The sequence below is a fragment of the Lissotriton vulgaris genome, chromosome 6, assembly GCF_964263255.1.
Source record: "Lissotriton vulgaris chromosome 6, aLisVul1.2, whole genome shotgun sequence".
Lineage (NCBI taxonomy): Eukaryota > Metazoa > Chordata > Amphibia > Caudata > Salamandridae > Lissotriton > Lissotriton vulgaris.
Genome location: NC_141694.1, coordinates 89688508 through 89714050, shown reverse-complemented (window position 1 = coordinate 89714050; position 25543 = coordinate 89688508). Strand labels below are relative to the sequence as shown.

Sequence of the window (25543 nt, the reverse complement as noted above, 5' to 3'; positions counted from 1 at the left end):
TCTCCTCACCCACGCACACAAAGCCCTTTACAAACTAGGACCCGAATGCCTCAACACTCGACTGTCCTTCTACACACCCTCCCGCCAACTAAGATCCTCCAATCAAGCCCACGCCTCAGTTCCGCGTATCCAAAGATCCACCATGGGAGGTAGATCCTTCTCCTACTTGGCGGCCAAGACCTGGAACTCACTCCTCACTCACCTCCGCCTTACACAGAACCACATCTCCTTCAGAAAAGAACTTAAAACCTGGCTATTCGATAAATAATGACCCCTCCACCCCCCAAGCGCCTTGAGACCCTCCGGGTGAGTAGTGTGCTATATAAATGCCTAAACTTGAACTTGAACTAATGAGTGGTGCTGGTACGTGCTGACATAGCGCCCTCAAGGTAAATATGCCTGAAAATTGTGTGTCAATATATGCTGCATTGGTTCTGCCCCCGATGGGAGTGGCTTGAACGGCGCTTTCAGCGTCTCCTTGTTTTATTCCTTCACACAGGTCCACACTTTTCTGAAAAGACTGAGAATAGACAACCCCTCTTATGCCCTAATGAAATCGCTAAAACGTGGAGCGATGAAACATGTCGGCTTGAGGACATAAATTACTATGGTATACAAGTAACCATTTTTAAACAAGTGGGGTTTGCTGCGTCAGAATAAAACGATAAAGCAAGCAAAGCCCTGCTACACAATCATCCTTTTGTGGTTGGTTAGGGGTCTATTTATGTGTTTCTGCACACTATAAGTGGGTGTCAGTGTTGATACGTTTGTCACTATTTGTGTTTTTCACCACTATTCTCACATCCGCACTATTATTCTTTTTAGTGCACTTTTGTCTTTTCACATAGAGAGTGGCCAATGATGAGAAGTGGGTATACCGTTAATTGCTAACCGGGAACCCCCTTGGGTTGTTCTACCGTGAGGTACTCTATCTTTCACACTTTTTTTGGGTGAATTATATGTGGTCCTGTGTGATTTTATATTGACGAAGTATGCATCCTGACCTAAGGATTTATGTTATTCGACATATTCCGGAGAATATTAATGACAAGTAGTCCCTACCTTGTTGGTCTTGTATATGGATGCAGTTGCATTTAGGTGAGGCATTAATTGTTTGAATACTGTGTGAGTGGGGGGCTGCCTTACCTATTCCCCTCCCCCTCCACCCCTTGAGATTGCTCCGTTATAGGTGCACAACACATGTGTGGTTAGTGAAAAAAAGGGGAGAAAAAGATATATGTCCATAGTGACAAAAAGTGAACTGCTATCCACCCATGTGTAAAAAAACAGTGACAGTATGAAAACCATACCTTCATAAAGCAAAATCGTACCACGAGATAATGAGAAGTTGTGCCTATGTACAAACAATGGATGGCAACATGCGTCATTCTAATCAACAGATGTATGAATTGATAGTAGTCTCTGGTAAAAGAAAAATAATACACCGCTCACCTCAGGAGAATGATATGAGGTCACTATCAGTATTGTGATCAATCCTTCTACTCAGATATAAGGATAACTGTAAAGTAAACAGATAACTGTGAAGGGAACCTGTATATATATATGTACACAATGCGCATACCTCACACAAAGACTGCAAAAAAACCCTGTACCGGATGGCACTTACCCTAACCCGAAGTCTCAATTAGTTCAACGATACGATTTATCAAGACCAAACCGCCCTGTAAACGAACAAGGCAACGCGTGTCACTACGGGTTTCAAAAGGAGTAGTTAACAAGCCGGAAATATATATAAATACCAACATTTTTCTTACCGGTATTAAGATACGGGAACCGCAACTGTCGAGTGCTGCCTCAAAGACGCCGTACACGTTTGGATTACCGGACGAGGTGAACACATTAAGACCAAAAATGCATAGACCTAGAAATGAGACTGACGGCCGCTGCCGGGGCGGCCATATTCTACTCTGCACCGTTAATGATAATAGAGTGGATCCGCACCATAGTTTAGTAAACCACAATGTCACACTGCAATCTGCCGCGCAATGTGTCTTCGCTATACAATGAGGATGAAATCCCACCGCCATAAGTATAAAACAAGCTATCCCTATGGTGTTCGTGAGTAAACAATATAATGTGCATGGTTCTGCCGAACCAAAATATAATAACCAATAACTGAAAATACCTATGGAATAATCTTGACGCTTCATGATAACAATAAGGCCAGCAAAGTGCCCCCAATGTAAGTATCAGCTGACATAACGTAAAGCTTGCTGTAACTATCAAAACAAATGGAATCCTGGATTCTGACCAGTGTGAACTTTCTTTAAGGAGGATCATGAAACTGATTGAAGCTAAAAGGCTTGGAATGCTGTTCCATATAAACTGGTAGTGCTGATGGCACAGATATATAAACAAACCAAAACCAAAGAAGATACGACCAGAGTGAAAAAATGTACTCCGCCCAAATAACATATGGTAAAAGGAAAATAACAGTACAGATTATCCCACCACCATGTGCATATGTGTGTATATATGTGTAACACCGTTTATGCGGAATCATATATTTCAATTGGTCACATAGAATTTTTTTATAAAAAACAACTCATGTCAAGACTATCATTTAGCCTCAATGGGATCATAGTATTTAAAGTTTTTATCCTGTAAATCTCCCTTTGGAGTAAGGTTTTTTAATGTCCATTCCTGGACGCAACTGTAGTTTTTCAATGATTTTAAACCTAAGATTAGAAATGGTATGTTTAACCACCCCCCCAGTGAGTGGCTAAACTTGATGTTGTATTTTTGGTTCTGCTCTTGCTTTTGTGTTCCGGAATTTCAATTTGCGCTCCGTCTTGCCTATATATGCTTTCCAGCATGGGCATTTAATTCAATACACCACTTGTTGGAGTTACAATCACTAGTGTGTTTTAGTTTAATTTTCTTTCCTGATAAGGGATGAGTTAAGGTGTTGCCTACTATTACATTGTTGCAGTGTATGCAGTTGTTAAATTTTCTTGTGCAGTAGTAATCAGCTTGGTTCTCGATTTGCTGTGGAGAAGACAGCATATCTCGTACATTTATGCCCCTAGTGTAAGAAATAACTGTTTATGTTAAAATAATCCATTAAAATTATCCGCATTTTGTAGTAGTTCCCACTGTGAATTGATGATCTTTTTCACTGCTTGTGATACAGTCGAAAATCTCGAAACAAATACTACCCTCTTCTCATCCAGTCTGGATTGGGGTTGCAATCATTCAAATCGTTATTTTGTCCGTGCCAGAGTTAGGCATTCCTGTAGAATATCCTCCGGGTAACCCTGTGTTTTATAGCGTAGTTTGTATTCTTGTAGCTTTTCTCAACTTATATCCGGGTCAGAACAAATCCTACGAATGCGTGTAAACTGTGAATATGGCAGATTTTCTTTTAGACACTTTGGGTGAAAGCTGTTATAAGCTAATGCATTATTCCGATCTGTCGGTTTGCTGTATATTGCTGTGTCAAATTTGACATTACTAGTAGATTTGTTCACTAGAACATCCAAGCAGTGTATATTCTTGTCCTGTATTGCAAGTCAGCTGAATCCTTGGATTCGACTTATTCAATGTCTGTATCATTGATATTAAGGCTCGCTCTGTGTCTGTCCATATTAGAAAAATATCATCTATGTACAGACAGTACAAAGGGATTCGTTGCCACCAGGATGGGTTCGTCAAGATGTGATCATGATCATATTGGGACATAAAGATATTTGCATACGCCAAGGCCCCCGAAAATCCCTGGAGGTCCCCGTAAGTTGTGCAAACAACTGCCCTTGCCATTCAAAGTAACTGTTGTGTAAACAAAATTTAAAAAGTTGTAAAATGAAAACTTTCTCCATGCCAACATCTTCCATTTGAAGTAATGCCCACACTGCAGCTTCCAAACCTGCTACATAGGGTATAGATGTATATAGCGCAGGTATGTCAATGGTACATAGTAAGGTAGTTTCATAGATGTCAATTTCAAATGCAGAAAAAATTTGTAAAAAATGTGCAGTGTCTTAAAGATACATAGTCCATCCTTGGACAAATCTTTGTAAGTAGTGATCCATAAATTTACCAAAAGGATCGAAAATCGAGCTGCAACCTGAGACTATTGGCCGAAACGGTGGATTCAGAGCATCTTTGTGCATTTTTGGAATCATATACAGTTCTGGTCTACATAGGTTCATGGTAGTGAGGAAGGATTCAGTCTGTTCGTTAATCCAGTTTTGGGCAAGAGCATCTGTGAGTAATTTAGCCAATATTTCCTGTAGTTGTACTGTAGGATCATACGTCAATTTAATATACGTGCTGTTGTCTTTCACATGAGCATTCACTTTTGCTAGGTAATATAGTAGGTCCATAATTATGATTGCTTCCCCCTCATCTGCTGGTTGCATAGTTATTTTGGGATAATTGGCTAGCCGAATATGCTACTTACCAGTATGCATCTGTTCTTGGCAGGTAGGGCTGCTGACATTCATATCTGTGCATAGATCGCCGCCTAGTGTTGGGTCCGGATGATTGCACATTGTTGTCCTGGAAGAGTCTTCGAAGTATCACGAGATAGCCGGCTCCTCCCCTGGACTACAGTGCGCATGGGCATCGACTCCATCCTCAGATTGTTTTTAGCCATTGTGGCCCAGATGGAGTGAAACTCAGTGAATGATGACCATGCTATAAGTATATGTGAATTCTGCAGCTGCTACAGGCGCCGGGGAGGAGGGCGGGCGATATGAATGTCAGCAGCCCTACATGCCAAGAACAGATGCATACTGGTAAATAGCATATTCGGTTCGAGGCATGTGGGCTGCTGAATTCATATCTGTGCATAGAATACATAGCAGTCATTTCATTAGCGGCGGCCGCCCGTGCCAGCTGCAGCAGTTTGGAAAAGTGTTTTGAGAACAGCCTGCCCCACAGCTGCCTGCAATTTGGAGTGCACATCAACACAGTAATGCTTTGTAAATGTGTGTGTGGTAGACCATGTGGCTGCCCTACATATGTCTTCCAAAGGAATGTTTCCAAGGAATGCCATAGAGGCCCCCAACTTTCTGGTGGAGTGGGCTCTTGGTGGAATGGTAAGAGTACGTTTTGCTTTCAGATAGCAGATCTGGATACATTTAACGATCCACCTAGCAATACCAGCCTTGGAAATAGGGTTACCTTTGTGGTGTGGTGCAAAGGCGACAAAGCGTTGCTTAGTTTTCCTAAAATCCTTGGTCCTATCGATGTAATACATCAGGGCCCTTTTGACGTCAAGGGTGTGGAGCATCCGCTCCGCCAATGACTCGATATTTTGAAAAAAAAACAGGATCATTCAATAGTCTGGTTGATATGGAATTGAGACACAACCTTGGGAAGAAATTTAGGGTTCGTGCGAAGCACTACCCTGTTGGAATGAATTTGAATAAATGGCTCTTGGATAGTTAGGGCTTGTAATTCACTAACCCTCCGTAGCGATGTAATTGCTATGAGGAAAGACACTTTCCACGTCAAGAACTGAATCTCGCAGGAATGCAGTGGTTCAAAGGGAGGACCCATTGAGGTTCCACTCCGGAGCTGGTGGAGTCCGCGGAGGAATGACTCGTTTGAGTCCTTCCAGAAAAGCCTTAATGGCAGGCACCCTGAAGAGGGAGAGGTGCTACCTATTCTGGAGATAAGCGGGCATTGGAGATAGATGAATGCGAATGGAAGCATAGGCCAGATTACATTTGTACAGATGGAAAAGGTAACAGATGATATTCTGAATAGAAGCATCTAGCGGGTTAATGTTGTGGTCTGCACAATAAATGACAAACCGCTTCCATTTTGCCGCATAGCATGCTCTGGTGGTGGGCTTCCTTGCCTCCCGAATGATGTCCATACAGTCAGAAGGCAAGTGCAGGTAGCCAAACTCTAGGACTTCAGGAGCCAGATCGCCAGGTTGAGCTGTTGCGGATCTGGATGCTGAATGTCGCCATGGCTCTGCGTCAGAAGGCTGGTTGTGAGACGTAACCTCTGATGCGGTACCACGGACAGTTCTAGAAACGTGGTGTACCATGGTTGGCGAGCCCACGTTGGAGCAACCAGGATGAGAGTCATCGAATGCTGCCTGAGCTTGCGTGCCACCAGCGGTATCAGAGGTGCTGGAGGAAAAGCATACGCAAATTTGCCTGACCAGTTCATCCATATCGCATTGCCCTGCGACTGTGGGTGTGGGAACCTGGCGGCGAAGCTTTGGCATTTTGCGTTCTCCCTTGTGGCGAACAGGTCGATCTCTGGATGACCCCACCTTCGGAAGTACGATTGGAGAACTGATGGATGTATCTCCCACTCGTGCATTTGGTGGCTGTGCCTGCTGAGCAGGTCCGCCATCTGATTGTCCTTGCCCGGGAGGTGCTCTGCCATGAGGAAGATGTTCCTCTGAATGGCCCACTTCCACATGCTCGGAGTCAGATGAGACAGCTGCGGAGAGTGTGTTCCTCCCTGCTTTTGAATGTAGTACATTGCCGTCATGTTGTCCGTCCGGATCAACACGACCTTGTTGCACAGATGTACTTTGAAGGCTTTTAGTGCCATGAAGATCGCCATCAGTTCCAGAACATTGATGTGCATCTTCTTCTGCTGTTCCGTCCATAGTCCCTGCACAGTGTAATGGAGTACATGAGCTCCCCATCCCTGGAGAGAAGCGTCCGTCGTCAGGATGATCTGTGGCACAGGCTTTTGGAACGGTCGGCCCTTGGAAAGGTTTCGTGGATTCCACCAATGCAGAGAGTTGTATGCCCCACCGCTCACCAACACTAGATCTTTCAACTGCCCGTGAGCCTGAGTCCACTGACGTGCTAAGCACTCCTGAAGCGGGCGCATATGTAGTCTCGCGTGCGGGACTATGGAAATGCAGGAGGCCATCATGCCTATCAACTGCATGAACACTCTTGCTGGAAGCGAGTGTTGAGGTCTGAATTTTTGGATCAGCGATTGAATGCTGCTGACTCTGACTGAATTCGCTGTGCTGTGGCCGCCAGAGTGTTTATGGTCGCACCCAGATACTGCCGTATGTGGGCGGGCTGGAGGTGGGACTTTGGGTAATTCAGTGAGAATCCCAGATCGTGCAGGAGGTGAATGGTGTGGGACATGTGGGCGGCACACTGCTGGGCTGACATCGCTTGGATGAGCCAGTCGTCCAGATAGGGGTAGACGTGGATGTTTCGTCTCCCGAGATGTGCCGCCACTGTCGCCAGGCACTTTGTGAACACCCTGGGTGCCCTGGTGACACCGAAAGGCAAAACCTTGAATTGGTAGTGCTGGTTTTGGATGGTGAACCTGAGGTATTTCCTGTGTGAAGGGTGCAGTGGAATGTGAAAGTACGCATCCTTTAGGTCTAAAGTTGCGAGAAAATCCCCCTGCCTGAGCAAAGGGAGCACTTGCTGCAGGGTCAGCATATGGAAGTGCTCCGACAGGATGTAGTAGTTGAGTGGCTTGAGGTCCAGGATGGGCCTGAGGGACCCGTCCCTCTTTGGTATTAGGAAGTACAGGGAGTAGACGCCTGTGCGTCTTTCTTTCATAGGCACGAGCTCTATTGCCCCTTTTTGCAGCAGGACGGTGACCTCCTGCTGCAATAAGTGCAAGTGCTCGTCCGACATAGGACGGTGCCTTGGGGGCATGTTGGGTGGAGTGGATGTTAACTCCAGACAATAACCGTATTGGATAAGTTTTCTGACCCACCTGTCCGTGGTGATGGATTTCCCAACGGACAGGAACTGCTGGAGTCTCCCCCCGACCAGTGTTGTGTGGTCGGGAGGCAGTGACAAGGCGTCACTGTTTGCTGGTGGTAGAGGACCTGGAGCTGTTGTTGCCACGTCCTCTGCCCTTGGCGCTGTTGCCGCGATATCCACCTCGACTCTTGTTGGCATAAGTAGTCTGGGTGTTGCCCTTGTGGTATTGCGTGGATTGGGAAAGCTGACCCCTTGAGACGCCTCTAGTGCTGGAGCGACGAAAGGACCCACCCCGAAACTGCTGGGACTGTAAGGAATCCATGGATTTTGCAGTGTCAGTGTCCTTTTTTATTTTTTCTAGGGTGGTGTCAACCTCTAGGCCGAACAGGTGATCTGGGTTAACTGTTTGGTTCAGGATGGTGGTTTGGATCTCTGGCTTAAAACCAGAGATTCTCAGCCAGGCATGTCTCCGAAGCATGACACTGGTGTTTATAGCTCTGGCAGCGATATCAGCTGCGTCCAGAGCGCACTTAATGGAAGCGTTAGTGATTAGCTTCCCCTTTTGAATTAGCATCTCAGCCCCTTCTTTGTATTGATCAGGCAGGTGTTGCAACAGGGTCTCTAGTGTATCGTAGTGCGCCCTGTCATAGCGCGCCAGAAGCGCCTGTGTGTTAGAAATGCGCCAGATGTTGGCTGCTTGTGCTGCCATCCTCTTCCCCGAAGCGTCAAAGACCTTGGATTTTTTGTCTGGGGAGGAGCATCACCCGTAGTCTGAGAATTGGCCCTCTTCCGGGCATTCGAGACGACAAGGGAGTCCAGAGGCAACTGTCCTTTAATACATGTAGGATCAGTAGGCGCCATCTTGTACTTTTTGTCAATCCTCGGGTTTATCACCCTTGCCCTGGTTGGTTCTTTAAAGATCTCAGCAGCATGCTTCAAAACACCTTTTAGCATAGGCAGAGTCTTTACAGTTTTTTCTGATACTGAAAAAGTGTCAAAGAGGAAATCCACATCCACAGGGTCAGCATGCAGCTGGACATTGTGATTGTTAGCAGCCCGTTCAATGAGGGCATTGAAGGCAGCAGAGTCTTCTGTTGGTGAAGACTTTGCAGAAAAGAGTTGAGGGTCTTGTCCTGAATGAGGATCCCCAGGGTCACCACCAGCTGCCCAGGGCTCATTTGTATCCTCAGGGTCTGTATAGACTGGATAGCTGTATTCATCCTCCTCATCACCCTCACCAGCGTCCACATCAGAGCAAGTGGGCGAGACAACATGAGTTTGTGGTGAAAGGGGCTCCACCAAGACTGGAGAGCAAGCAGAGTCGTTCTTCTTCTTGAGAGGGATCTTGTAAGACTCCAGTTGGGGTTCCGGGGTGATTTTCCGCTTCAGGAGGGAAAGCCTGCCCGTTTCAGCGTCGATGAAATGTTCCTGATGCTCATCCCCCGAAGGTCGTCGAGGTCGCGGGCCGTGGACCACCGATGACGCCTTCGGTGCAGAGGAGACCTTTTCGGGCACGCTGGCCACCGCCTTAGGCGCGAAAGCCTTCGGCGCCGTTTTAGGCAGCAACGTAAAGAAGATCGCGTGGACGCCTTAACTGGTTTCTCCACAGGCTTCGCAGGCGTAGGGTCCTTCGGTTCGACCGCCGCGGTGCCGTCCCTGATGCGCTGCAAGGAGTCCGTCACCTTCTTGGTGAACGTGGCGGATGGACGCGCCGGTTCAGCGGAGTCCTTCGAGGCCACTTTCGGAGTCGAATCCTTCGAGGCCACCTTTGTAGTCGACTCACGAGGCGCAGCGCCCTTGGCCTTGTCGAGCGGACGCGGGGGAGAGGGGACCTTCGGGTCATCGAGTCGCTTCTTTGGGTCACCGAGGTTTTTCTTCGGTTCGTCGACAGATTTTTTCGGGTCGACAAGGCCCTTGCTGGCGTCGACGGGCCTCTGCGCTGGCGCACTAGTATCGACCACCTTTACTTTAGTCTTCGGCGCGGCAGACTTCGTCTAGACGCCCTTGACTTGGCTTTTCGGCTCGGCAGCCATCTTCGGTTTCTTCGGCGCCGAAGCCTCCGAAGCCTTCGATCCGACCAAAGCAATGCGCACTTTCGGTTTCGTTGCTTGCACCTGCGCAGTATCTGGCGTCGAGACCTCAGGTTTCACTTTCGGTTTTGTTTTGCCAGGGAGTGGCTCGGTAACAATGTCCGTGGCCGGGCCCAAAGGCGGGCCCGTGGAACCCATATCGAAGTCTTGGGTAAGGCCCGAAGGCAATCCCTCGACCTGGGCCTTATAAAGAGGCATGGCCCCAGAGTCAGTTTGAGGAAGCTCCTCGTCCGAGCTATCCTCCATGGCCCCGAGGGCTCCATCGTAGTCTCCTACCTCCTCGACGACTTCTTCGCTTTCGAACACCTCAGCATCAGCGTCGTAGTCTTCTTCGACGTCCGACGCGGGGTTTGATTCCGAAACGTCCTGGATATCTTCTTCCTCGACATCCCCAGCATCGAAGATGTCCGCAGGCGCCGGAGCAGATTGCTTGGCCTCCAGGCGCGCAGCTCGTCGAAGCTTAAGTGTCTTCTTGGACCTGAAGCGTGAACAAGCCATAAACTTGGCCTCATCGTGGTCCGGCGACAGACACTTGTTGCACACCGGGTGGACGTCGATGTGGGGGTACTTCGAGTTACAGACCGGACATCTCTTGAATGGACTTCGGTCCATGATGGATGGTCGATAAGTTGGGAGCGTCGACTAGGCCTTCTGCGCCAAGAGCACGCGGAAGTACAGAAATCGGCTTGATGTCGAGCTAGAAGAAGTAAAGCCGAACGCAAAACAATACCGACGTATAGACTAAAGACCTTTTGGTCTCGAGAAAGTTTATCTATCGATTCCGACAAGAGGGAATTAAAGACATCCAAACCCAATGGCGGAAAAAAACAATCTGAGGATGGAGTTGATGCCCATGCGCACTGTAGTCCATGGGAGGAGCCACCTATCTCGTGATACTTCGAAGACTCTTCCAGGACAACAATGTGCAATCATCCGGACCCAACACTAGGCGGCGATCTATGCACAGATATGAATTCAGCAGCCCACATGCCTCGAACGTTTTGATTACTGTTCTCTCATGTTTTGTGAGGTTGTCTTTCTTTTTCTTTTGGTACTTCAGTTCTTTGATATCCCTTTGAACAAATACCTTGAATGTATCCAACATTTTGTGGGACACCGGTGGGATATATGTACTTCTAGGTTTGAATATGGTGTCAGGACATTCATTGATGCTTTGTTCATTAGATGCTATGTTGGTGAAGAAATGGCGTAACCTCAGTGGCCTCACGAATCTATATATATCAGCCTCCACTTGTAGCAAAGTAGTAGTGCCCGTAGGCATTCATAGGATTTGTTCTGACCCGGATATAAGTTCATAAACGCTACAAGAATACAGACAACGCTATAAAACACGGGGTTACCCGGAGGATACTCGTCAGGAATGACTATCTCGGGCACAGACAAAATACCAATTTGAATTATTGCAACCACAATCCAGACTGGATGAGAAGAGGGTAGTATTTGTTTCAAGATTTTCAACTGTGACAAGCAGTGAAAAAGATCATCAATTCACAGTGGGACCTACTACAAAATGAGGATAATTTTAAGGGTTTATTTCAACGTAAACCTTTATTTGCTTACACTATGGGCACAAATTTATGAGATATGTGGTCTTCTCCGCAGCAAACCGAGAGCCAAGCTGATTACTACGGCACAAGAAAATGTAACAACTGCATACACTGCAACAATGTAATAGTAGGCAACACCTTAACTCATCCCTAATCATGAAAGAAAATTAACCTAAAACACACTAGTGATTTTAACTCCAACAATGTGGTGTATTGCATTAAATGCCCAAGCGGGAAAGCATATATAGGCAAGACAAAGCGCAAATTGAAAATCGGATCACAGAACACAAAAGCAAGACTAGAACCAAAAATACAACATCAAGTTTAGCCACTTACTGTAATTGGGGTAGCCAGGTTTTTAGATTGCCTTTGTACTGCCTGAGAAATGACCAAATCTGCTTTAGGATGTCCAATAAGGCAAGATGGAGGAGTCATTCAGTGCCTTTACTTCTTCTCCACACGAGGCAGTACTGGTGGAATGGACGCTGTTTTTTTTTTTTTTTTAATAATCCTGATGCCTTCCTGCCATATATGTTCAATGATAGGTATGGACCGTACCACTTTTCTTGTGTCTTCCTTGAAGTTGTATAGGAAACATTCAGTTTGCCTCACTGCAATAGGCAAAGGAAACCTGTTGGCTGCCCCGCCCTAAGCTGTGAAACCCCACCCCAATATCTTCTGGAGGAGAGTCTAACAGAAGGTGCAGAGGAGGGGATGGTGTTGGAATCACGTAGTCATCCCAAGGGTCAGGAGCAGATATTGGATCTGGCAGTTCGCCTTCCTCTACATCTTCTTCCGAGGAGGAAGTGTTCTGTGCTCCTGGGTTAACTGCCCCGCACCCGGCATATTCGCAGGTGTGCTAGGCGGTTGAGGACCGGGTGTACCTGCATGTTCTTCCATTTGAGGTAACTGATTCTCTGATTGATGTTGCCGAGGAGGGAATCTTTCTCTATAATCCGCCAACATGGCTTGAAGATATTCTATTAACAATAGTGGTAGTTGGGCCATGTCCCTGGGTCGTGCTTCCGGTCGAAAGTTTAATTGATAACTGTGACGTGGAGACATATACCCTTGCTAGTAATATTGCGCCTCTTCCTGATAGTCTTCATTCTCCATGTTATCCTCCTGGCACTTCACATGAAGCTCAAAGGGGCTGTCAGCTACCCAATGGAGGCCATCATCATCATCCTCTTCTTCTACATAAACTTCCAACAGATGTGATGGAAGCTAAGGGGATACCTTGCTATAGTCCTGCATAGACGGGTGTAAGAATGTCTTTGTTACTCTAGTGACTTGAGGAATCCTCGTTGACTGAAGAGTCGACGGTGCAGAAGTTTTGGGAAAGGGCAGTTCTTTCGTCAACAGGGTTGTCGTCGGCCGTATTGTTATCAGCGGTGTTGTCGTCCACAGCGTCGTCAACGGTGTCTTCATCAATGGACCATCAGTGGACGAGTCCGTCATCATAGGGATCTTCGTTGACAGCATTGCAGCCGACGGAGGGGCGTTGGGGGCCTTCGACGGCGATGAAGCTCCCATCATCAACATGGAGACTCTGGTAGAGAGAATAGGAGACTGGATCAACGTCGTCACCGTTGCCGTGGACGATGTTACATAGATTGTCGTCGGCGATTACTTGTTCAAGGTTTTCCTACTTACCGATCAGAAGAAGAGGCTCTAGGGCGATCTCATTCCTTCCTGACAGGTGTAGAGGGTGCAGATAATGCGGGTTCAAAAGCGTGTTTAGTATCTTTCTCCATACTTGAAGCCCTTCCCTGAGAAGGCTTAAAAGGTTTTCTTCCCTCACCTAAGAAACTGTCCTTGGATCTAGCACTCTTGTGGGATGTTGAAGCTCTGCCCTCTTCTTCATCAGAAGAATGAGATTGTTATTTTGTGGTTTGGAGCCACAATAACAATCTTCTCTCTCTGTCCTTGAGGGACTTGTTTGAGAAAGTGAGACAGATTTTACAATAACTCACCTCTTGCCTAGGATATAGGCGATTCTTACATTCTTTGTGTGGTTTATCCACATGGACCCTTTTCTTTCCACAGGTTTTACGAGGGCGGAAAAGGCCTCTTTTGTTTGACCTGATGTCCAAATTTGCTAAAGAAAAAAAATTGAGTAGCACTCAGGGATACTCCCACCTACACGACGTGCGGTGAAAATCTGAGTAGAACTGGCCTCTTCTGGGAGTGTTCTAGAGGGAGCTAACAGCTGATGGGTAGATGGTCTTTGGCCATTATAGCCTATGAAAGATCATGGTACTGCTTGAATATTCTACCGTTGGACTCCCATCTTGATGACGGGGAATGATTAAGGCATGTAAATCTATGAAAGATACCCCAATACTGGATAAACAAATATTTCCCTTGGTTCTCTCTGTTCAAGTTGACCAGCGAATAAATGATTTTTTGGGACAACCTCTGACATTTTTAACCACACCTTTTTCACTCTTCACTCTCACAAAACCTGCTCCGCAGTCTCCTGGCGTCGTAGCACACTGGGGAGGTACTCGATCTCCCTAGTGGACCCGATGATGAAGCATGTCACCACTAGGGTGAGTGAGGGTTTCCTGAAAAAATCACGAATTTTTTCTTGAAAGTTGGGCCAGCCTTTTGACCAACCACAGCTGGCCTCATATTTTTACGTGCTATCTCCACTATATTAACTCCATACTGACGGACACTCTTCCTTTGTTGATATATCTACTGATTGGGGACTAAGAGTGCCCTTGAACCCTGTCTCTCCCTTTGTTGACTGAAATGTTATTACTGCAGCTGCAAACAGCTTCTGCCTTTGCAGTCTGAGGGGTGCTTAAAAAGCTGCTAATAGGTCTTCTCATAACTATTAATAAATCATTGTTACGCGCTGCAAAAAGCAGGGATGCTGGAGTGAAGGGGATGCTGGAGTGAAGGACTGCATTGTGCCGCAGACCACTGCTGCATTTGCAACATGCCTCCATTGCAACCCATGTATCCTAAAGGCAGGGGTGTCAATGCAACATATGTGCAAGCAGTGGTCCATGTGAACATTGTCTCTACTTCCAACATCTGGAGCCTACATTTGCATAATTTAAGCTGGAAAAATGTGACAGAAACCAATTTTAAGAATGATTACCACCTTGTTTCAGCAGGCACAATCCATTACATATTTTTAAACCACAAACACCACTGCAAAACATTTGTGCTTACCAGCGTGAATAGCAAAGGGTGGGAGAGGTGGTGTCCCCTTTGCCACCTTTTCTCCCAGCAATTCGCAACATATGCACTGAAATTCATAGCGTGTACGGCAAATTAAGACTTCAAAATGCAAAGTCCATGGTACATCAGACCTCAGATTTTAAAACAAAGAGACGTTATCACACCCAATAATCAATGTCATCTGTCAGCAGTAAACCATGCATTCATTTGTACAGGCTTTATCTTCTAGTCTGTACGATTGCCTTGAGTTCATACTATGATGATTCACTCACCAGGATAACAGTGGGATTGTCCTGACACAGCTTGATAATGCATGCTAAGGCATAGGTTTTTGTATCCTTCTGAATCTGCAACTTTGGAACCTGAAAAAACAAAAATGACTGTCAAGGCAAAGGCAGCAGTTATATAAAGGAATACATATCATTTACTAAAGCCGTGAAATATGTCTTCAGACAGACATCTATGCAGCACTAGTTGGGAATATGGACAAAACTATTAGTGTGGTTTTGGGAAGAATGGGACCCTCCAGCTTCCCAAACCCATCTCAACTGTCAGGAGGCTGTTTACACCATTTAAAATGACAGTAGTAACTACAGTGACATTTAGGTCTATCAAAGCTAGGGTCCTCTTAAGAACCTGCATTCTCAAAGCTAATTGGTCAGGCTGTGAGAAGTTGGCCTGATATGCAGTGCTCACTATTCTAGTGATCACTATGTATCAGTCCAAATGACCCTTATTGATGATTGGTTGTAAGTCAACCTTATAGACCAGCTATCCTAGTAGCATGGACAAGAGCAGTCTTTAGGCTAAACTCAAGAGGGCGTGTTAAGCCAGCTGTTATACCATCACATATACCCCTTGAACACCAAGTGAAAGGACACCACACAAGTTGCTATGAAAATAAAAGGATATTTATTTAGAACACAACAACCCTGGACTCTCATGAGGACAGGGCGCTAAGCACAATACAAAACTCTTAAAGAAATACTGAAAGTCGCACAATTTACACAAATGCCCGAGGGGCACGAAAAACCATATACTATGGAAGTGGAATGCGAATTGCTAGCAGGTAAGTAACTATTCTCAGAGACTTTAGAATCGCTAGGCTTACAATGCTGAACCCTTAGATTTGAAGCAGGAGGCCTAGGAGCGCAGTGTGCAGAGTGGAAACTCTCACGCGTAATGCGGGACACAGTCTATGGATACTAGCAAATGCAAAGTTAGTGTTCTCTGGCGAACCCGACTAGGTAGGTCAAAAACGAAAGTGGATCTAGACACTTAGAGAGTTGTTCTACGCTGGAGCACCGTGGTACTCGGTTTACCTAGCCCAGGGGCTGCGGCTGTATAGGGTTCAAGTGTCGTCGGGATTCTTCGTTAACGAACCAGGAGCCTGAAAGAAGAAGTTGCTGGCAGGCGACCAGTGAAGATGTTCGATGTGATCCAAGCCTGGATCGATGATGGAGACGACCTGTAAGCATAGGGGACCGAGTTCTGAATCACTAGCCAGTGATTAGATGGGCACCAGGATGGCACCGGATGGAGTCACCTAGACCAGGTGTGTGGGCGACGCTGGGCTCTGCAGTCTCTCAGACCCGGAGACGTTGTCGGCGACCAGGATGGAGGTGCGAGCTGTCGCACGAAGGTATCTGCTGTCGGCGATGCTGGACCCAGGATTGGGGCAACAACTCTTGGCAAATGCAAGCCCATGCGGTGGACTCAAAATTGCGTCTGGAGTGGACCAGGAGGGTCCGGGGTGCTCCTCTGTTGGACGGGAGCAAGGGCCAGTCTGGAGCAACCAGACCAGCGATGGAAGTGTCGTAGTTCATCGTCAGGAGGGCTACAAGCCAGCAGGCAAGTGGCCGGACAACGCGGTGAGCAGCAAAGAGCAGAAGGGCCCCACACAGATCTCGTGGATGCTGGGGGGCTGGACTTCGGTGCTGGAGCTGCTCAGGGTTAGGGCTTCTCAAACCCCAAAGCACTCACTCGAGGATCCCTCGGCGGTCGTGCTGGATAAGCGTCGTGCAGTTCTGAAGATGGCCGGTCCCTCGAGGTCTCGTCACACCCACGAATCTCAGCGTGGCTGATGATGCAGGTAGAGGTCAGAGGTGCAAGGGAAGCCGGGTCTCGTCGTGCTGGTCGGTCTGGTTCCGGAGGAAGGAAGTGCAGCAAACCGCAGGTTGCTTAGTTGGTGCCTGCTGATGCAGGGTGACTACTCCTTAGTCACAAGGGAGAAATCTTGAGAAGAAGTCGAGAGTTCCTTTCGTAGAAAGTAGTTTCAGGATTCAAAGATGATCTAATCTGGAAGGGTCCCCGCTCCTACCTTTATTCTAAAGAAAGGGGCTGGTACGCGACTAGGTCCTGCCCATGGGTGGGACCAGGAAGGGGGGTGGTTACACCCCTCTCCCCTGTCCGGACGTTCCCCAGCTCAGGGGCTGGCGTGCCCCTGGAACTGGTTCAAGCCGGCATATGCACAGTGAGCACCGAGGTGCCACTTGCAGTCACCTTCCTATTCAGCCCTGCCTACCTAGGATACACAAAACCCTGTCTGGGATGGTGCTAGCACCGCCCCTGACAGGAAACCCTTTGTCCAAGCTCTCCTCGCTGGAAGGACTCCCAGCAGCAGGAGGTCAGACTTGTGTCTGTGGTGGCAGCATCCATTTTGTGATGCTGAGGCTCGAGTTAACTTTAACCGGGGTTCACAGTTACATACATGTCGTGTCCCTCTAGAAGGGTGGAATGCTAACCCCGTTGCCAGAATTGGCAAGGGGTTAGTATTCCAATTCGTATGACACCTTACTCGACATGTTTTGATTAAGCGATACCAGAGTTGGCAAATAACTGCGAGGATTATAATGCACTTAAGAGTATATGGTATGCGTTATCATGGAACAGCTATTAGGACTTGGTTCCGCAAGCTGCAAACGGGCTCAGCTCATGCCAGAGCACCATCTCACATAATTCCAAGCACTCTGCCTTCAGGATTGTTAAGGCCTGCCATAGGAGTGACTGATAGGAATACATGTGTCCATTTTAGGGTTAGATATAGATATACTATATCTAAAGCAAAGAGTGATTACACCACCTTGCCCCAGCTGTCGTGCAGCCAGTTGTGTCAGATTTAGATGGCCAGCCATGGGTGGCATAATACATGCTGCAGCCCCTGGTAGGCCCTGGGTACACCTATGCCCTGGGTACCTAAGGTACACTGTACAGGGACTGATAAGGTGACTCAGTATCCAATTAGATATGTACCTAAGGTACATGGAATCCATTTTACAGAGAGAGCAGTGGGCATGGGGCCCTGAATAGCAGGGTCCCAGGTCAACTAAGTCGGAAAACCAGCAAAACACCAGACAAAATGTTGGGGGTAACCATAGTCCGGTATCTACCCTCCTACATAAGGGTCAGGTAGAAGTCAGTAGACTCACCAGGACCAACTTAAGCAGGCATGAGAATGGACTTGGGGGACCCCCAGGGCCACTCTCAGGCAGGCTTAACATTGGGAGTGGACGAGTTAGGTCTCTATCCAGAGGCTCTAACAGATCCATTCGAACCAATGGCTCTCAGACCTCTTCTCACAGAGGGATGACATCCCCTCAGAGGAGAGAGCATGAGGCAAAGATGAGGGAAGTCAATCTGAGGATTGAAAGGGAAGAACTTGCCCTGGCCAAAGAGAGACTTGTCTTTGCTAGAGAGCAGAAATTGAGTGGGGCAGACCCCACTGGTGGCAGCATTTTACCTAGAGAAAAGGGCAGGAGTTTAGACACTAGACACTTGAGTAAGATAGTGCCCCCCTTTAAACAAGGGGATGACATCCACAAATGGATGACTGCTTTGGAGAGGGCCTGCACTGTCCAGTGCATCCCCCAGAGTCAGTGGGCAGCTATCTTGTGGCTCTCCTTTGAAGGCAAAGGTAGAGATAAGCTCCTCACCACTAGAGCTGAGGATGCTAACAATTACCAAGTCCTGAAGAATACACTGATTGATGGGTTTGGCTTAACAACTTAACAGTACAGGTTGATGTTCAGAGACACCCAGAAAACTCAGTCTCAGGATTGGGCTGACTTTGTTGATTGTGCCACTAAGGCTTTTGAAGGCTGGCTACTGGGAAGTAAGGTTACTGATTTCAAAGGATTGTACAATCTAATTATGAGAAAGCAAGCCTTAAATAATTGTCAGAACCAGTTATTACACCAGCACCTGGTAGACTCTGATCTGACCTCTCCACAAGAATTGGGTAAGAGGGCAGACAAATGGGTCAGAACCAGGGTCAGGCCTAAGAACCAGGGTGGTGACCAAAAGAAGGAATCAACCAAGCCTCAAGAGAAGGGTGGGAATAAATCTTCTGATCAAACCCCAGGGCCCCAAAACTCCTCTGAAAAGGGTGGGTCCAAAAATCCTTCCAATTCCCAAAAGAAACCTTATTGTCATACCTGCAAACAGGTAGGCCATTACAAAACTGACAGCAGTTGCCCCAAGGCCAACAACAATAAGGAGAACATACCCCCAAATAAAACTTCCCAGCCTCCTGTTACTACTAGTAGTAATCCCCCAGGTGGTGGGAGTGCCCCCAAGAATCTGGGTGCATTTACTTTGGGAGTTCCTGGGGACTCTGGCCTAACCAGGTTCCCAAACGTAGATACTCTTGTCTGTGAGACTGGCATGGGGTTTGCCAACTTCACAACTTGTCCCAACACTTTGGGCAAGTACAGACAGGAGCCCCTCATCAATGGTACAAAAGTTGAGGCCTACAGAGACACAGGGGCTAGCATTACCATGGTGACTGAGAGCCTAGTCCCCTCAAGGCAACTTATACCTGGAGCCATATACCAGGTAACCAACATTGATGGAGTACAGAGAGATCATCCCATAGCAGTGGTCAATCTCAGCTGGGGAGGTGTCACTGGCCGCAAGAGAGTGGCAGTGTCACCAAACTTGCCTGTAGATTGCCTACTGGGGAATGATTTAGAGATCTCAGCCTGGGCTGAGGTAGAGCAAGAAACCCATTTTAAAATGGTAAACCTCCATGGTAAGGTTAGTGGGGCAGTGATAGCCACAGCCCCAGTCCAAGATGTCCTCCCTGAACAGGTCAGGAGGGCTGTGCCAGTCACAGCCCTATCCCAGAAAGATGCCTTTCCTGAACAGGTTGGCAAGGCTGTGATGGTCACAGCCCATACCCAAACTGAGTCCCTTCCTGAAAAGGTTGGTGGAGTTGTGATGGCCACAGCTCAAACTCAGACAGATAATAGTGTTGTGAAGCCTGAAACTATGGATCACTCCACTCAGACAGAGAGCATTGAGGAGGAAGAGAAATCTCCCTCCCACCAGACTTTAGGAAAGGATCAGCCTCCTCAGGGAACTGATCTGACCCCTTGTGAAGAAACTGCCCCAGAGGTAGTCAGGCCTAGCCTGGCAGAGCCTCTGATGTCAGTGGACCCTTCCAAGGAGTTGGGTTGGGCGGTAAGGAAGTGTTTCTTACAGATATATATCGTTACCGAAGGTAAGTAACTTGTTCATCTGAAAGAAACACATTGTGATAATTCCTTACCTTCGAATAGATAACTCAGCAATACCAACCCCGGTGGTGGGTCTGCGAACCAAGATCACACCAGAAAGTCCCAGAGAACAGAACGGCCAAAGAAGTCGTCTCTCCGGACTTGGCTGTCCAGGCATTAATGCTTAGTAAAATTGTGCAACAAGGCCCACGTAGCTGCCGGACAGATGTCTTGTAAGGGGACACCACGTCCCAACGCCCTCACCTCAGAGAACTACATTCTACTGGGAGACCTTAACTTCCACCTGGAAAAGAAAAACGACAGCAACACCACCACCCTTTTAGACAACATGGCCAACCTCCGACTTAAACAACTTGTCAACACCCCCACGCACCTTGCCGGTCACACGCTCGATCCTATCTTCACCTCCAGCAAACACATCTCCTTCGATCACACCATTACTCTCCATTTGACGGACCACAGCTGCGTTCACTTCAGCTACAAAAAGACAGAGACCCTCAACCCCCCCCCAACCTATTCATCGAAGAAACTGGAACAAAATCACCACCGAACAACTCTTCACATCACTAAACCAAAACCCTCCCACCATATCATCGGACCCAAACCAAGCTGCATCCCAACTCACACAATTGATCACCCACAGCGCTGACGAATTAGCACCTTTGAAAAACCACCAGACCAAACAAGGTAGCAAAAAGGCACCCTGGTTCAACGATGACCTTAAGAAATCCAAGAAGTTATGTCGTACCCTCGAGAAAACCTGGAGAAAAAACCCAACCACCGACAACCTGTCCACCTTCAAAGACGCCACCCGCAAACATCACCAATTGATCCGATCCACCAAGAAATCAGCGTTCAAGGATCGACTTGACAACAACGCTCACAACAGCAAGGAACTATTTAACATAGTCAAAGAATTTACCAACCCCACCGCCGGCACCAACGACATCACTCCATCCCAATTCCTCTGCAACTCTTTATCCTCTTTCTTCCACAACAAAATCGCCGAAATACATAACAGCTTTGAAAACCAGTCCGAAGACCAGCCCACCCCACTCACCCCCGAACCAAAACAGCACTCTCACAACCTTTGCGTCTGGAACCCAATCACCACTGAAGACACCATCCGCCTGATGAACTCCATCCACTCAGGCTCACAAACCGACCCATGTCCCCACCACATCTTCAACAAAGCTGACTCCATCATCGCACCCCATCTCCGCGATGTCATCAACTGTTCCTTCAACACCGCTACCTTCCCAGATAGCTGGAAACATGCCGAACTCAGCGCCCTCCTGAAGAAACCCACAGCAGACCCCTCTGAACTTAAGAACTACCGCCCACTCTCACTCCTCCCCTTCCCGACCAGTCATCGAAAAAGCAGTCAATAGTCAACTCGCCACCTTCCTTGAATCCAACAACTCCCTTGATCCATCACAGTCCGGATTCCGAGCCAAACACAGCACCGAAACCGCCCTCATCGCAGCTACAGACGACATCCGAACTTTACTGGACAACGGAGAAACAGTTGCCCTCATCCTACTTGACCTCTCCGCTGCTTTCGACAGTCTGTCATAGCACCCTCATACAACGCCTCAGCAACGTCGGAATACAAGGAAAAGCCCTGGACTGGATCATCTCATTCCTCGCCGGAAGAACCCAGAGAATCCGCCTCCCCCCATTCAAATCAGAGGCCACCGAAGTAATCTGCGGCGTACCACAAGGATCATCTCTCAGTCCCACCCTCTTCAACGTTTACATGAGTCCCCTCGCATCCATCGCACGACAACACAACCTCAACATCATCTCCTACGAAGACGACATCCAGTTGATCCTCTCCCTCACCAAAGACCCAAACACCGCCAAAACCAATCTACACGAAGGAATGAAAGAAGTAGCCGAATGGATGAAGAACAGCCGTTTAAAACTAAACTCGGACAAAATGGAAGTCCTCATTTTAGGATCATCCCCCTCTTCCTGGGACGACTCATGGTGGCCACCGGCCCTGGGTACAGCACCCATACCTACAGATCACGCACGTAACTTGGGCTTCATACTAGACTCCTCCCTATCGATGACCAGACAAGTCAATGCCGTCTCATCCTCATGCTTCAACATCCTACGCTTGCTCAAAAAAATCTTCCGTTGGATCCCCACCGAAACAAGAAAGACAGTCACCCACGCACTGGTCACTAGCCGTCTGGATTATGGAAATACCCTTTACGCCCGAACCACAGCCAAACTACAGAAAAAACTCCAACGCATCCAAAACGCCTCAGCCAGACTCGTACTTAACATCCCCCGTCAAGCTCACATCTCCAGTCACCTGAAAGACCTCCACTGGCTCCCCCGTCAACAAGAGAATAACGTTCCGTCTCCTCACCCACGCACACAAGGCCCTCTACGACCTAGGACCCGAAGGCCTCAACACAAGACTGTCCTTCTACACACCCACCCGCCAACTAAGTTCATCCAATCAAGCCCTCGCCGCAATTCCGCGCATCAATAGATCCACCATGGGAGGAAGATCCTTCTCTTACTTAGTGGCCAAAACCTGGAATTCTCTCCCCACCCACCTCCGCCTTACACAGAACCACTTCTCCTTCAGAAAGCAGCTCAAAACCTGGCTATTTGATAAGTAATGCTCCCACCCTCCCTCTAGCGCCTTGAGACCCTCTGGGTGAGTAGTGCGCTATACAAATTCTTGAACTTGAACTTGAACTGGACGGGCACGCAGCCAAACAGGAGGCTCCTTTTTAGCCAGAGAATAACAGGCTTTAATACAGAAGACGTCCCATCGGGACATTGTTTGCTTGTGTACGGCCCAACCTTTCTTGGCGCCAACGTAGCCAACAAAGAGCAGGCCATCCACCCTGAACTGTTGTGTGCAGTTCCGGTAAAATGATAGCGCACGTTTTGGGTTCAGACGGTGGAGCCTCTCTTCCTCTCTGGAAGGATGCAGAGGTGGAAAGAAGGTGGGAAAAGTGATGGTCTGCCCGATGTGAAAGGCAGTGACAACCTTTGGCAGAAAGGATGGATGTGTTCTGAGCACAACATTGTCCGTATGGACAGAAAGAAAAGGCGGTTTACAAGAAAGGGCCTGGGGCTCGCTCACTCTCCTGGCAGAGGTGATGACAACCAGGAAAGCAGTCTTCAAAGTCAGCAGACTAAGAGGACAGTTGTGGAGAGGCTCAAAGGGAGCGCACATTAAATATGTAAGAACCAGATACAAGTCCCACTGTGGCCTTACGAAAGGAATAGGAGGGAAAAAGATGAGTAATGCCTTTGAGAAATCTATTTCCAACAGGGGGTTTGAAAAGAGAGGGATGATCAGGTAGGCTGAGAAAGGCTCAAATAGCGGAAAGATAGCCCTTGATAGTGCCCAGAGCAGAGCCCTGCTGGGCCAAGGAAAGAAGGAACAGAAGAACTTCTGAAAGAGTGGCATAAAGGGGATCCACAGCCTTTGCTGTGCACCATGCCACACATTTGTTCCACCTGCAGGCGTATACCAACTTAGTGAAGGGACGCCTGGTTGCCAGAATGACATCACAGACTTCAGGAAGAAAGTCAAAAGGAATCAACTGCCGCCGCTCAATCTCCACACAGAGGTGGAGGCTGGACAGGTTCGGGTGGAGGACCATCCTACGGAAGAAGCAGTCGGATCGGGGGAATCGATCGCCATACTGAGTAGCTCCTGATACCAAACTCTTCGAGCCCAGTCCGGCGCCCCAATAATGACTTGGGCCTGGTTGCACCTGAACTTCTTCAGCTCTCTGGGCAGAAGTGGTATAGGAGTACAACAGACCACAACTCCACTTGCAATGAAAAGCGTTGCCTAGTGAGTTCCGCCTTGGAAATTTCAACGTGCAGAATTGCGGACATTGTGCGTTCTCTTTGGTGGTGAATAGATCTAACCAAAGCTCTCCCCACTGTCTAAACAGACCTTGCGCCAGTCCGGGTTAAGACGCCATTTGTGATCCATCATGCACCAGCGGCTTAGTTCGTCCTCCTTGGCGTTCAGTGAACCTGCCAGGTGTTGAACCACCAGGGAAATGCCCTGCTGTTCCAGCCATGTACATTGGCGCAGAGCCTCCTGACGTAGGGGCAACGACCCCACCTCGCCCTGTTTGATGCAGTACAACATGGTGGTGGTGTTGTCTGTGAACACATGCACCACTTTCCCTTTGACAGAGGGAAGGAATGCCTTCAGTGCAAGTCGGATCGCACGAAGATCCATAAGGTTGGTATGGAGCCTGGACTCCGCCGGAGACCAGAGGTCTCTGATCATCGCCTCTCCCATGTGGCCCCCCCATCCCAGGAGGGAGGCGTCAGTCACCACTGTGTGCTCCGTTTGGGTAAGGGAGAGGGATCTGCCCTGGACCCAATGTCGGTTCATGAGCCACCACTGCAGCTATTGTGCAGTGCCCTCCGAGATCTGAACGTAATCTGACAGGTTCCCCTGATGCTGTGCCCACTGGAACTCAGGTCCCACTGCAGAGCCCGCATATGTAAATGTAATTGTAATTTGTACATGTACAGCGCACTAATACCCCAACTGGGGTGTCCTGGCACTGTAACGCATACCGCTGTGGAACCCTTCCTGGCTTTTCCCTGTGAAATGTCCACTCCTGGGCACCTCCAAGGGGAAGCCAGGCATCCCAGCGCTGTTGGGGCCGTTGAGGAGATTAAGCAAGCTATTGCCCAGAGTTGCAGAGTGGGACCCATGATTAGAATAGGCACGAGGCGAGAATTATCAGGTCCGAGGAAATTGAGACCAAGACCCGCCGAGGCAGGAATTGAACCCTGGTCCCAGGCCAGACCTCTGCATCAGGGTCTGCCGCTCTAACAATTGAGCCACACTTCTCCATATGCCATCTGGCATGAGTAACTAGCAGGATGTAGGAGGCCATGAGGGCCAGCAGCCTCAGGGTCATCCTGACAGAAACCCAGGATAGAGACCGAAAGATCGGAATCATAGTCTGAATATCCTGGACTTGCCGCTCAGGAGGATAGGCCCGAAATTGTGTCGTATCCAGAAATGCTCCGATGAAGAAGAGCTTCTGAGAGGTAATCTGGTGCGACTTCGGCACATTGATGGAGAACCTAAGCAAATGTAGGAGGTTGGCCGCAGTCTGGAGGTGGGACGCTACCATCTGGGGCGAGCCCGCTTTTAACAACCAGTCGTCGAGATAGGTAAAGACTGGAACCCCTGATCTGCGCAGATGAGCTGCACCCACCGCCACCACTTTCGTGAACACCTGAGGGGCGCTAGTAAGGCCAAAGGGGAGCAGGGTGAACTGAAAATGCTCGTGGCCTACCGTGAACTGCAGGTAACGCCGGTGGGCAGGCAGGACGGTAATGTGGAAAAATGCGTCCTGCAAGTCCAACGCTTCCATTCAGTCTCCAGGGTCGAGAGCAGACAAGACCTAAGGTAGAGTTAGCATCTTGAACGTCTACTTCCGGAGGAAGCGATTGACGTCCCTGAGGTCCAA

General features: G+C 48.2%; 1 protein-coding gene across 1 annotated transcript in view; it reads right to left on the bottom strand.

Moving 5' to 3' along the window:
• The window catches only part of LOC147706847 (exportin-5-like), a 2027127-nt gene that overhangs the window by 1126054 nt on the left and 875530 nt on the right, over positions 1 to 25543 (bottom strand). Inside the window, exon 17 of the mRNA XM_086926003.1 lies at positions 14808 to 14897. Coding sequence (XP_086782129.1) covers positions 14808 to 14897 — 90 coding nt within the window. The remainder of the gene's footprint in view (positions 1 to 14807; positions 14898 to 25543) is intronic.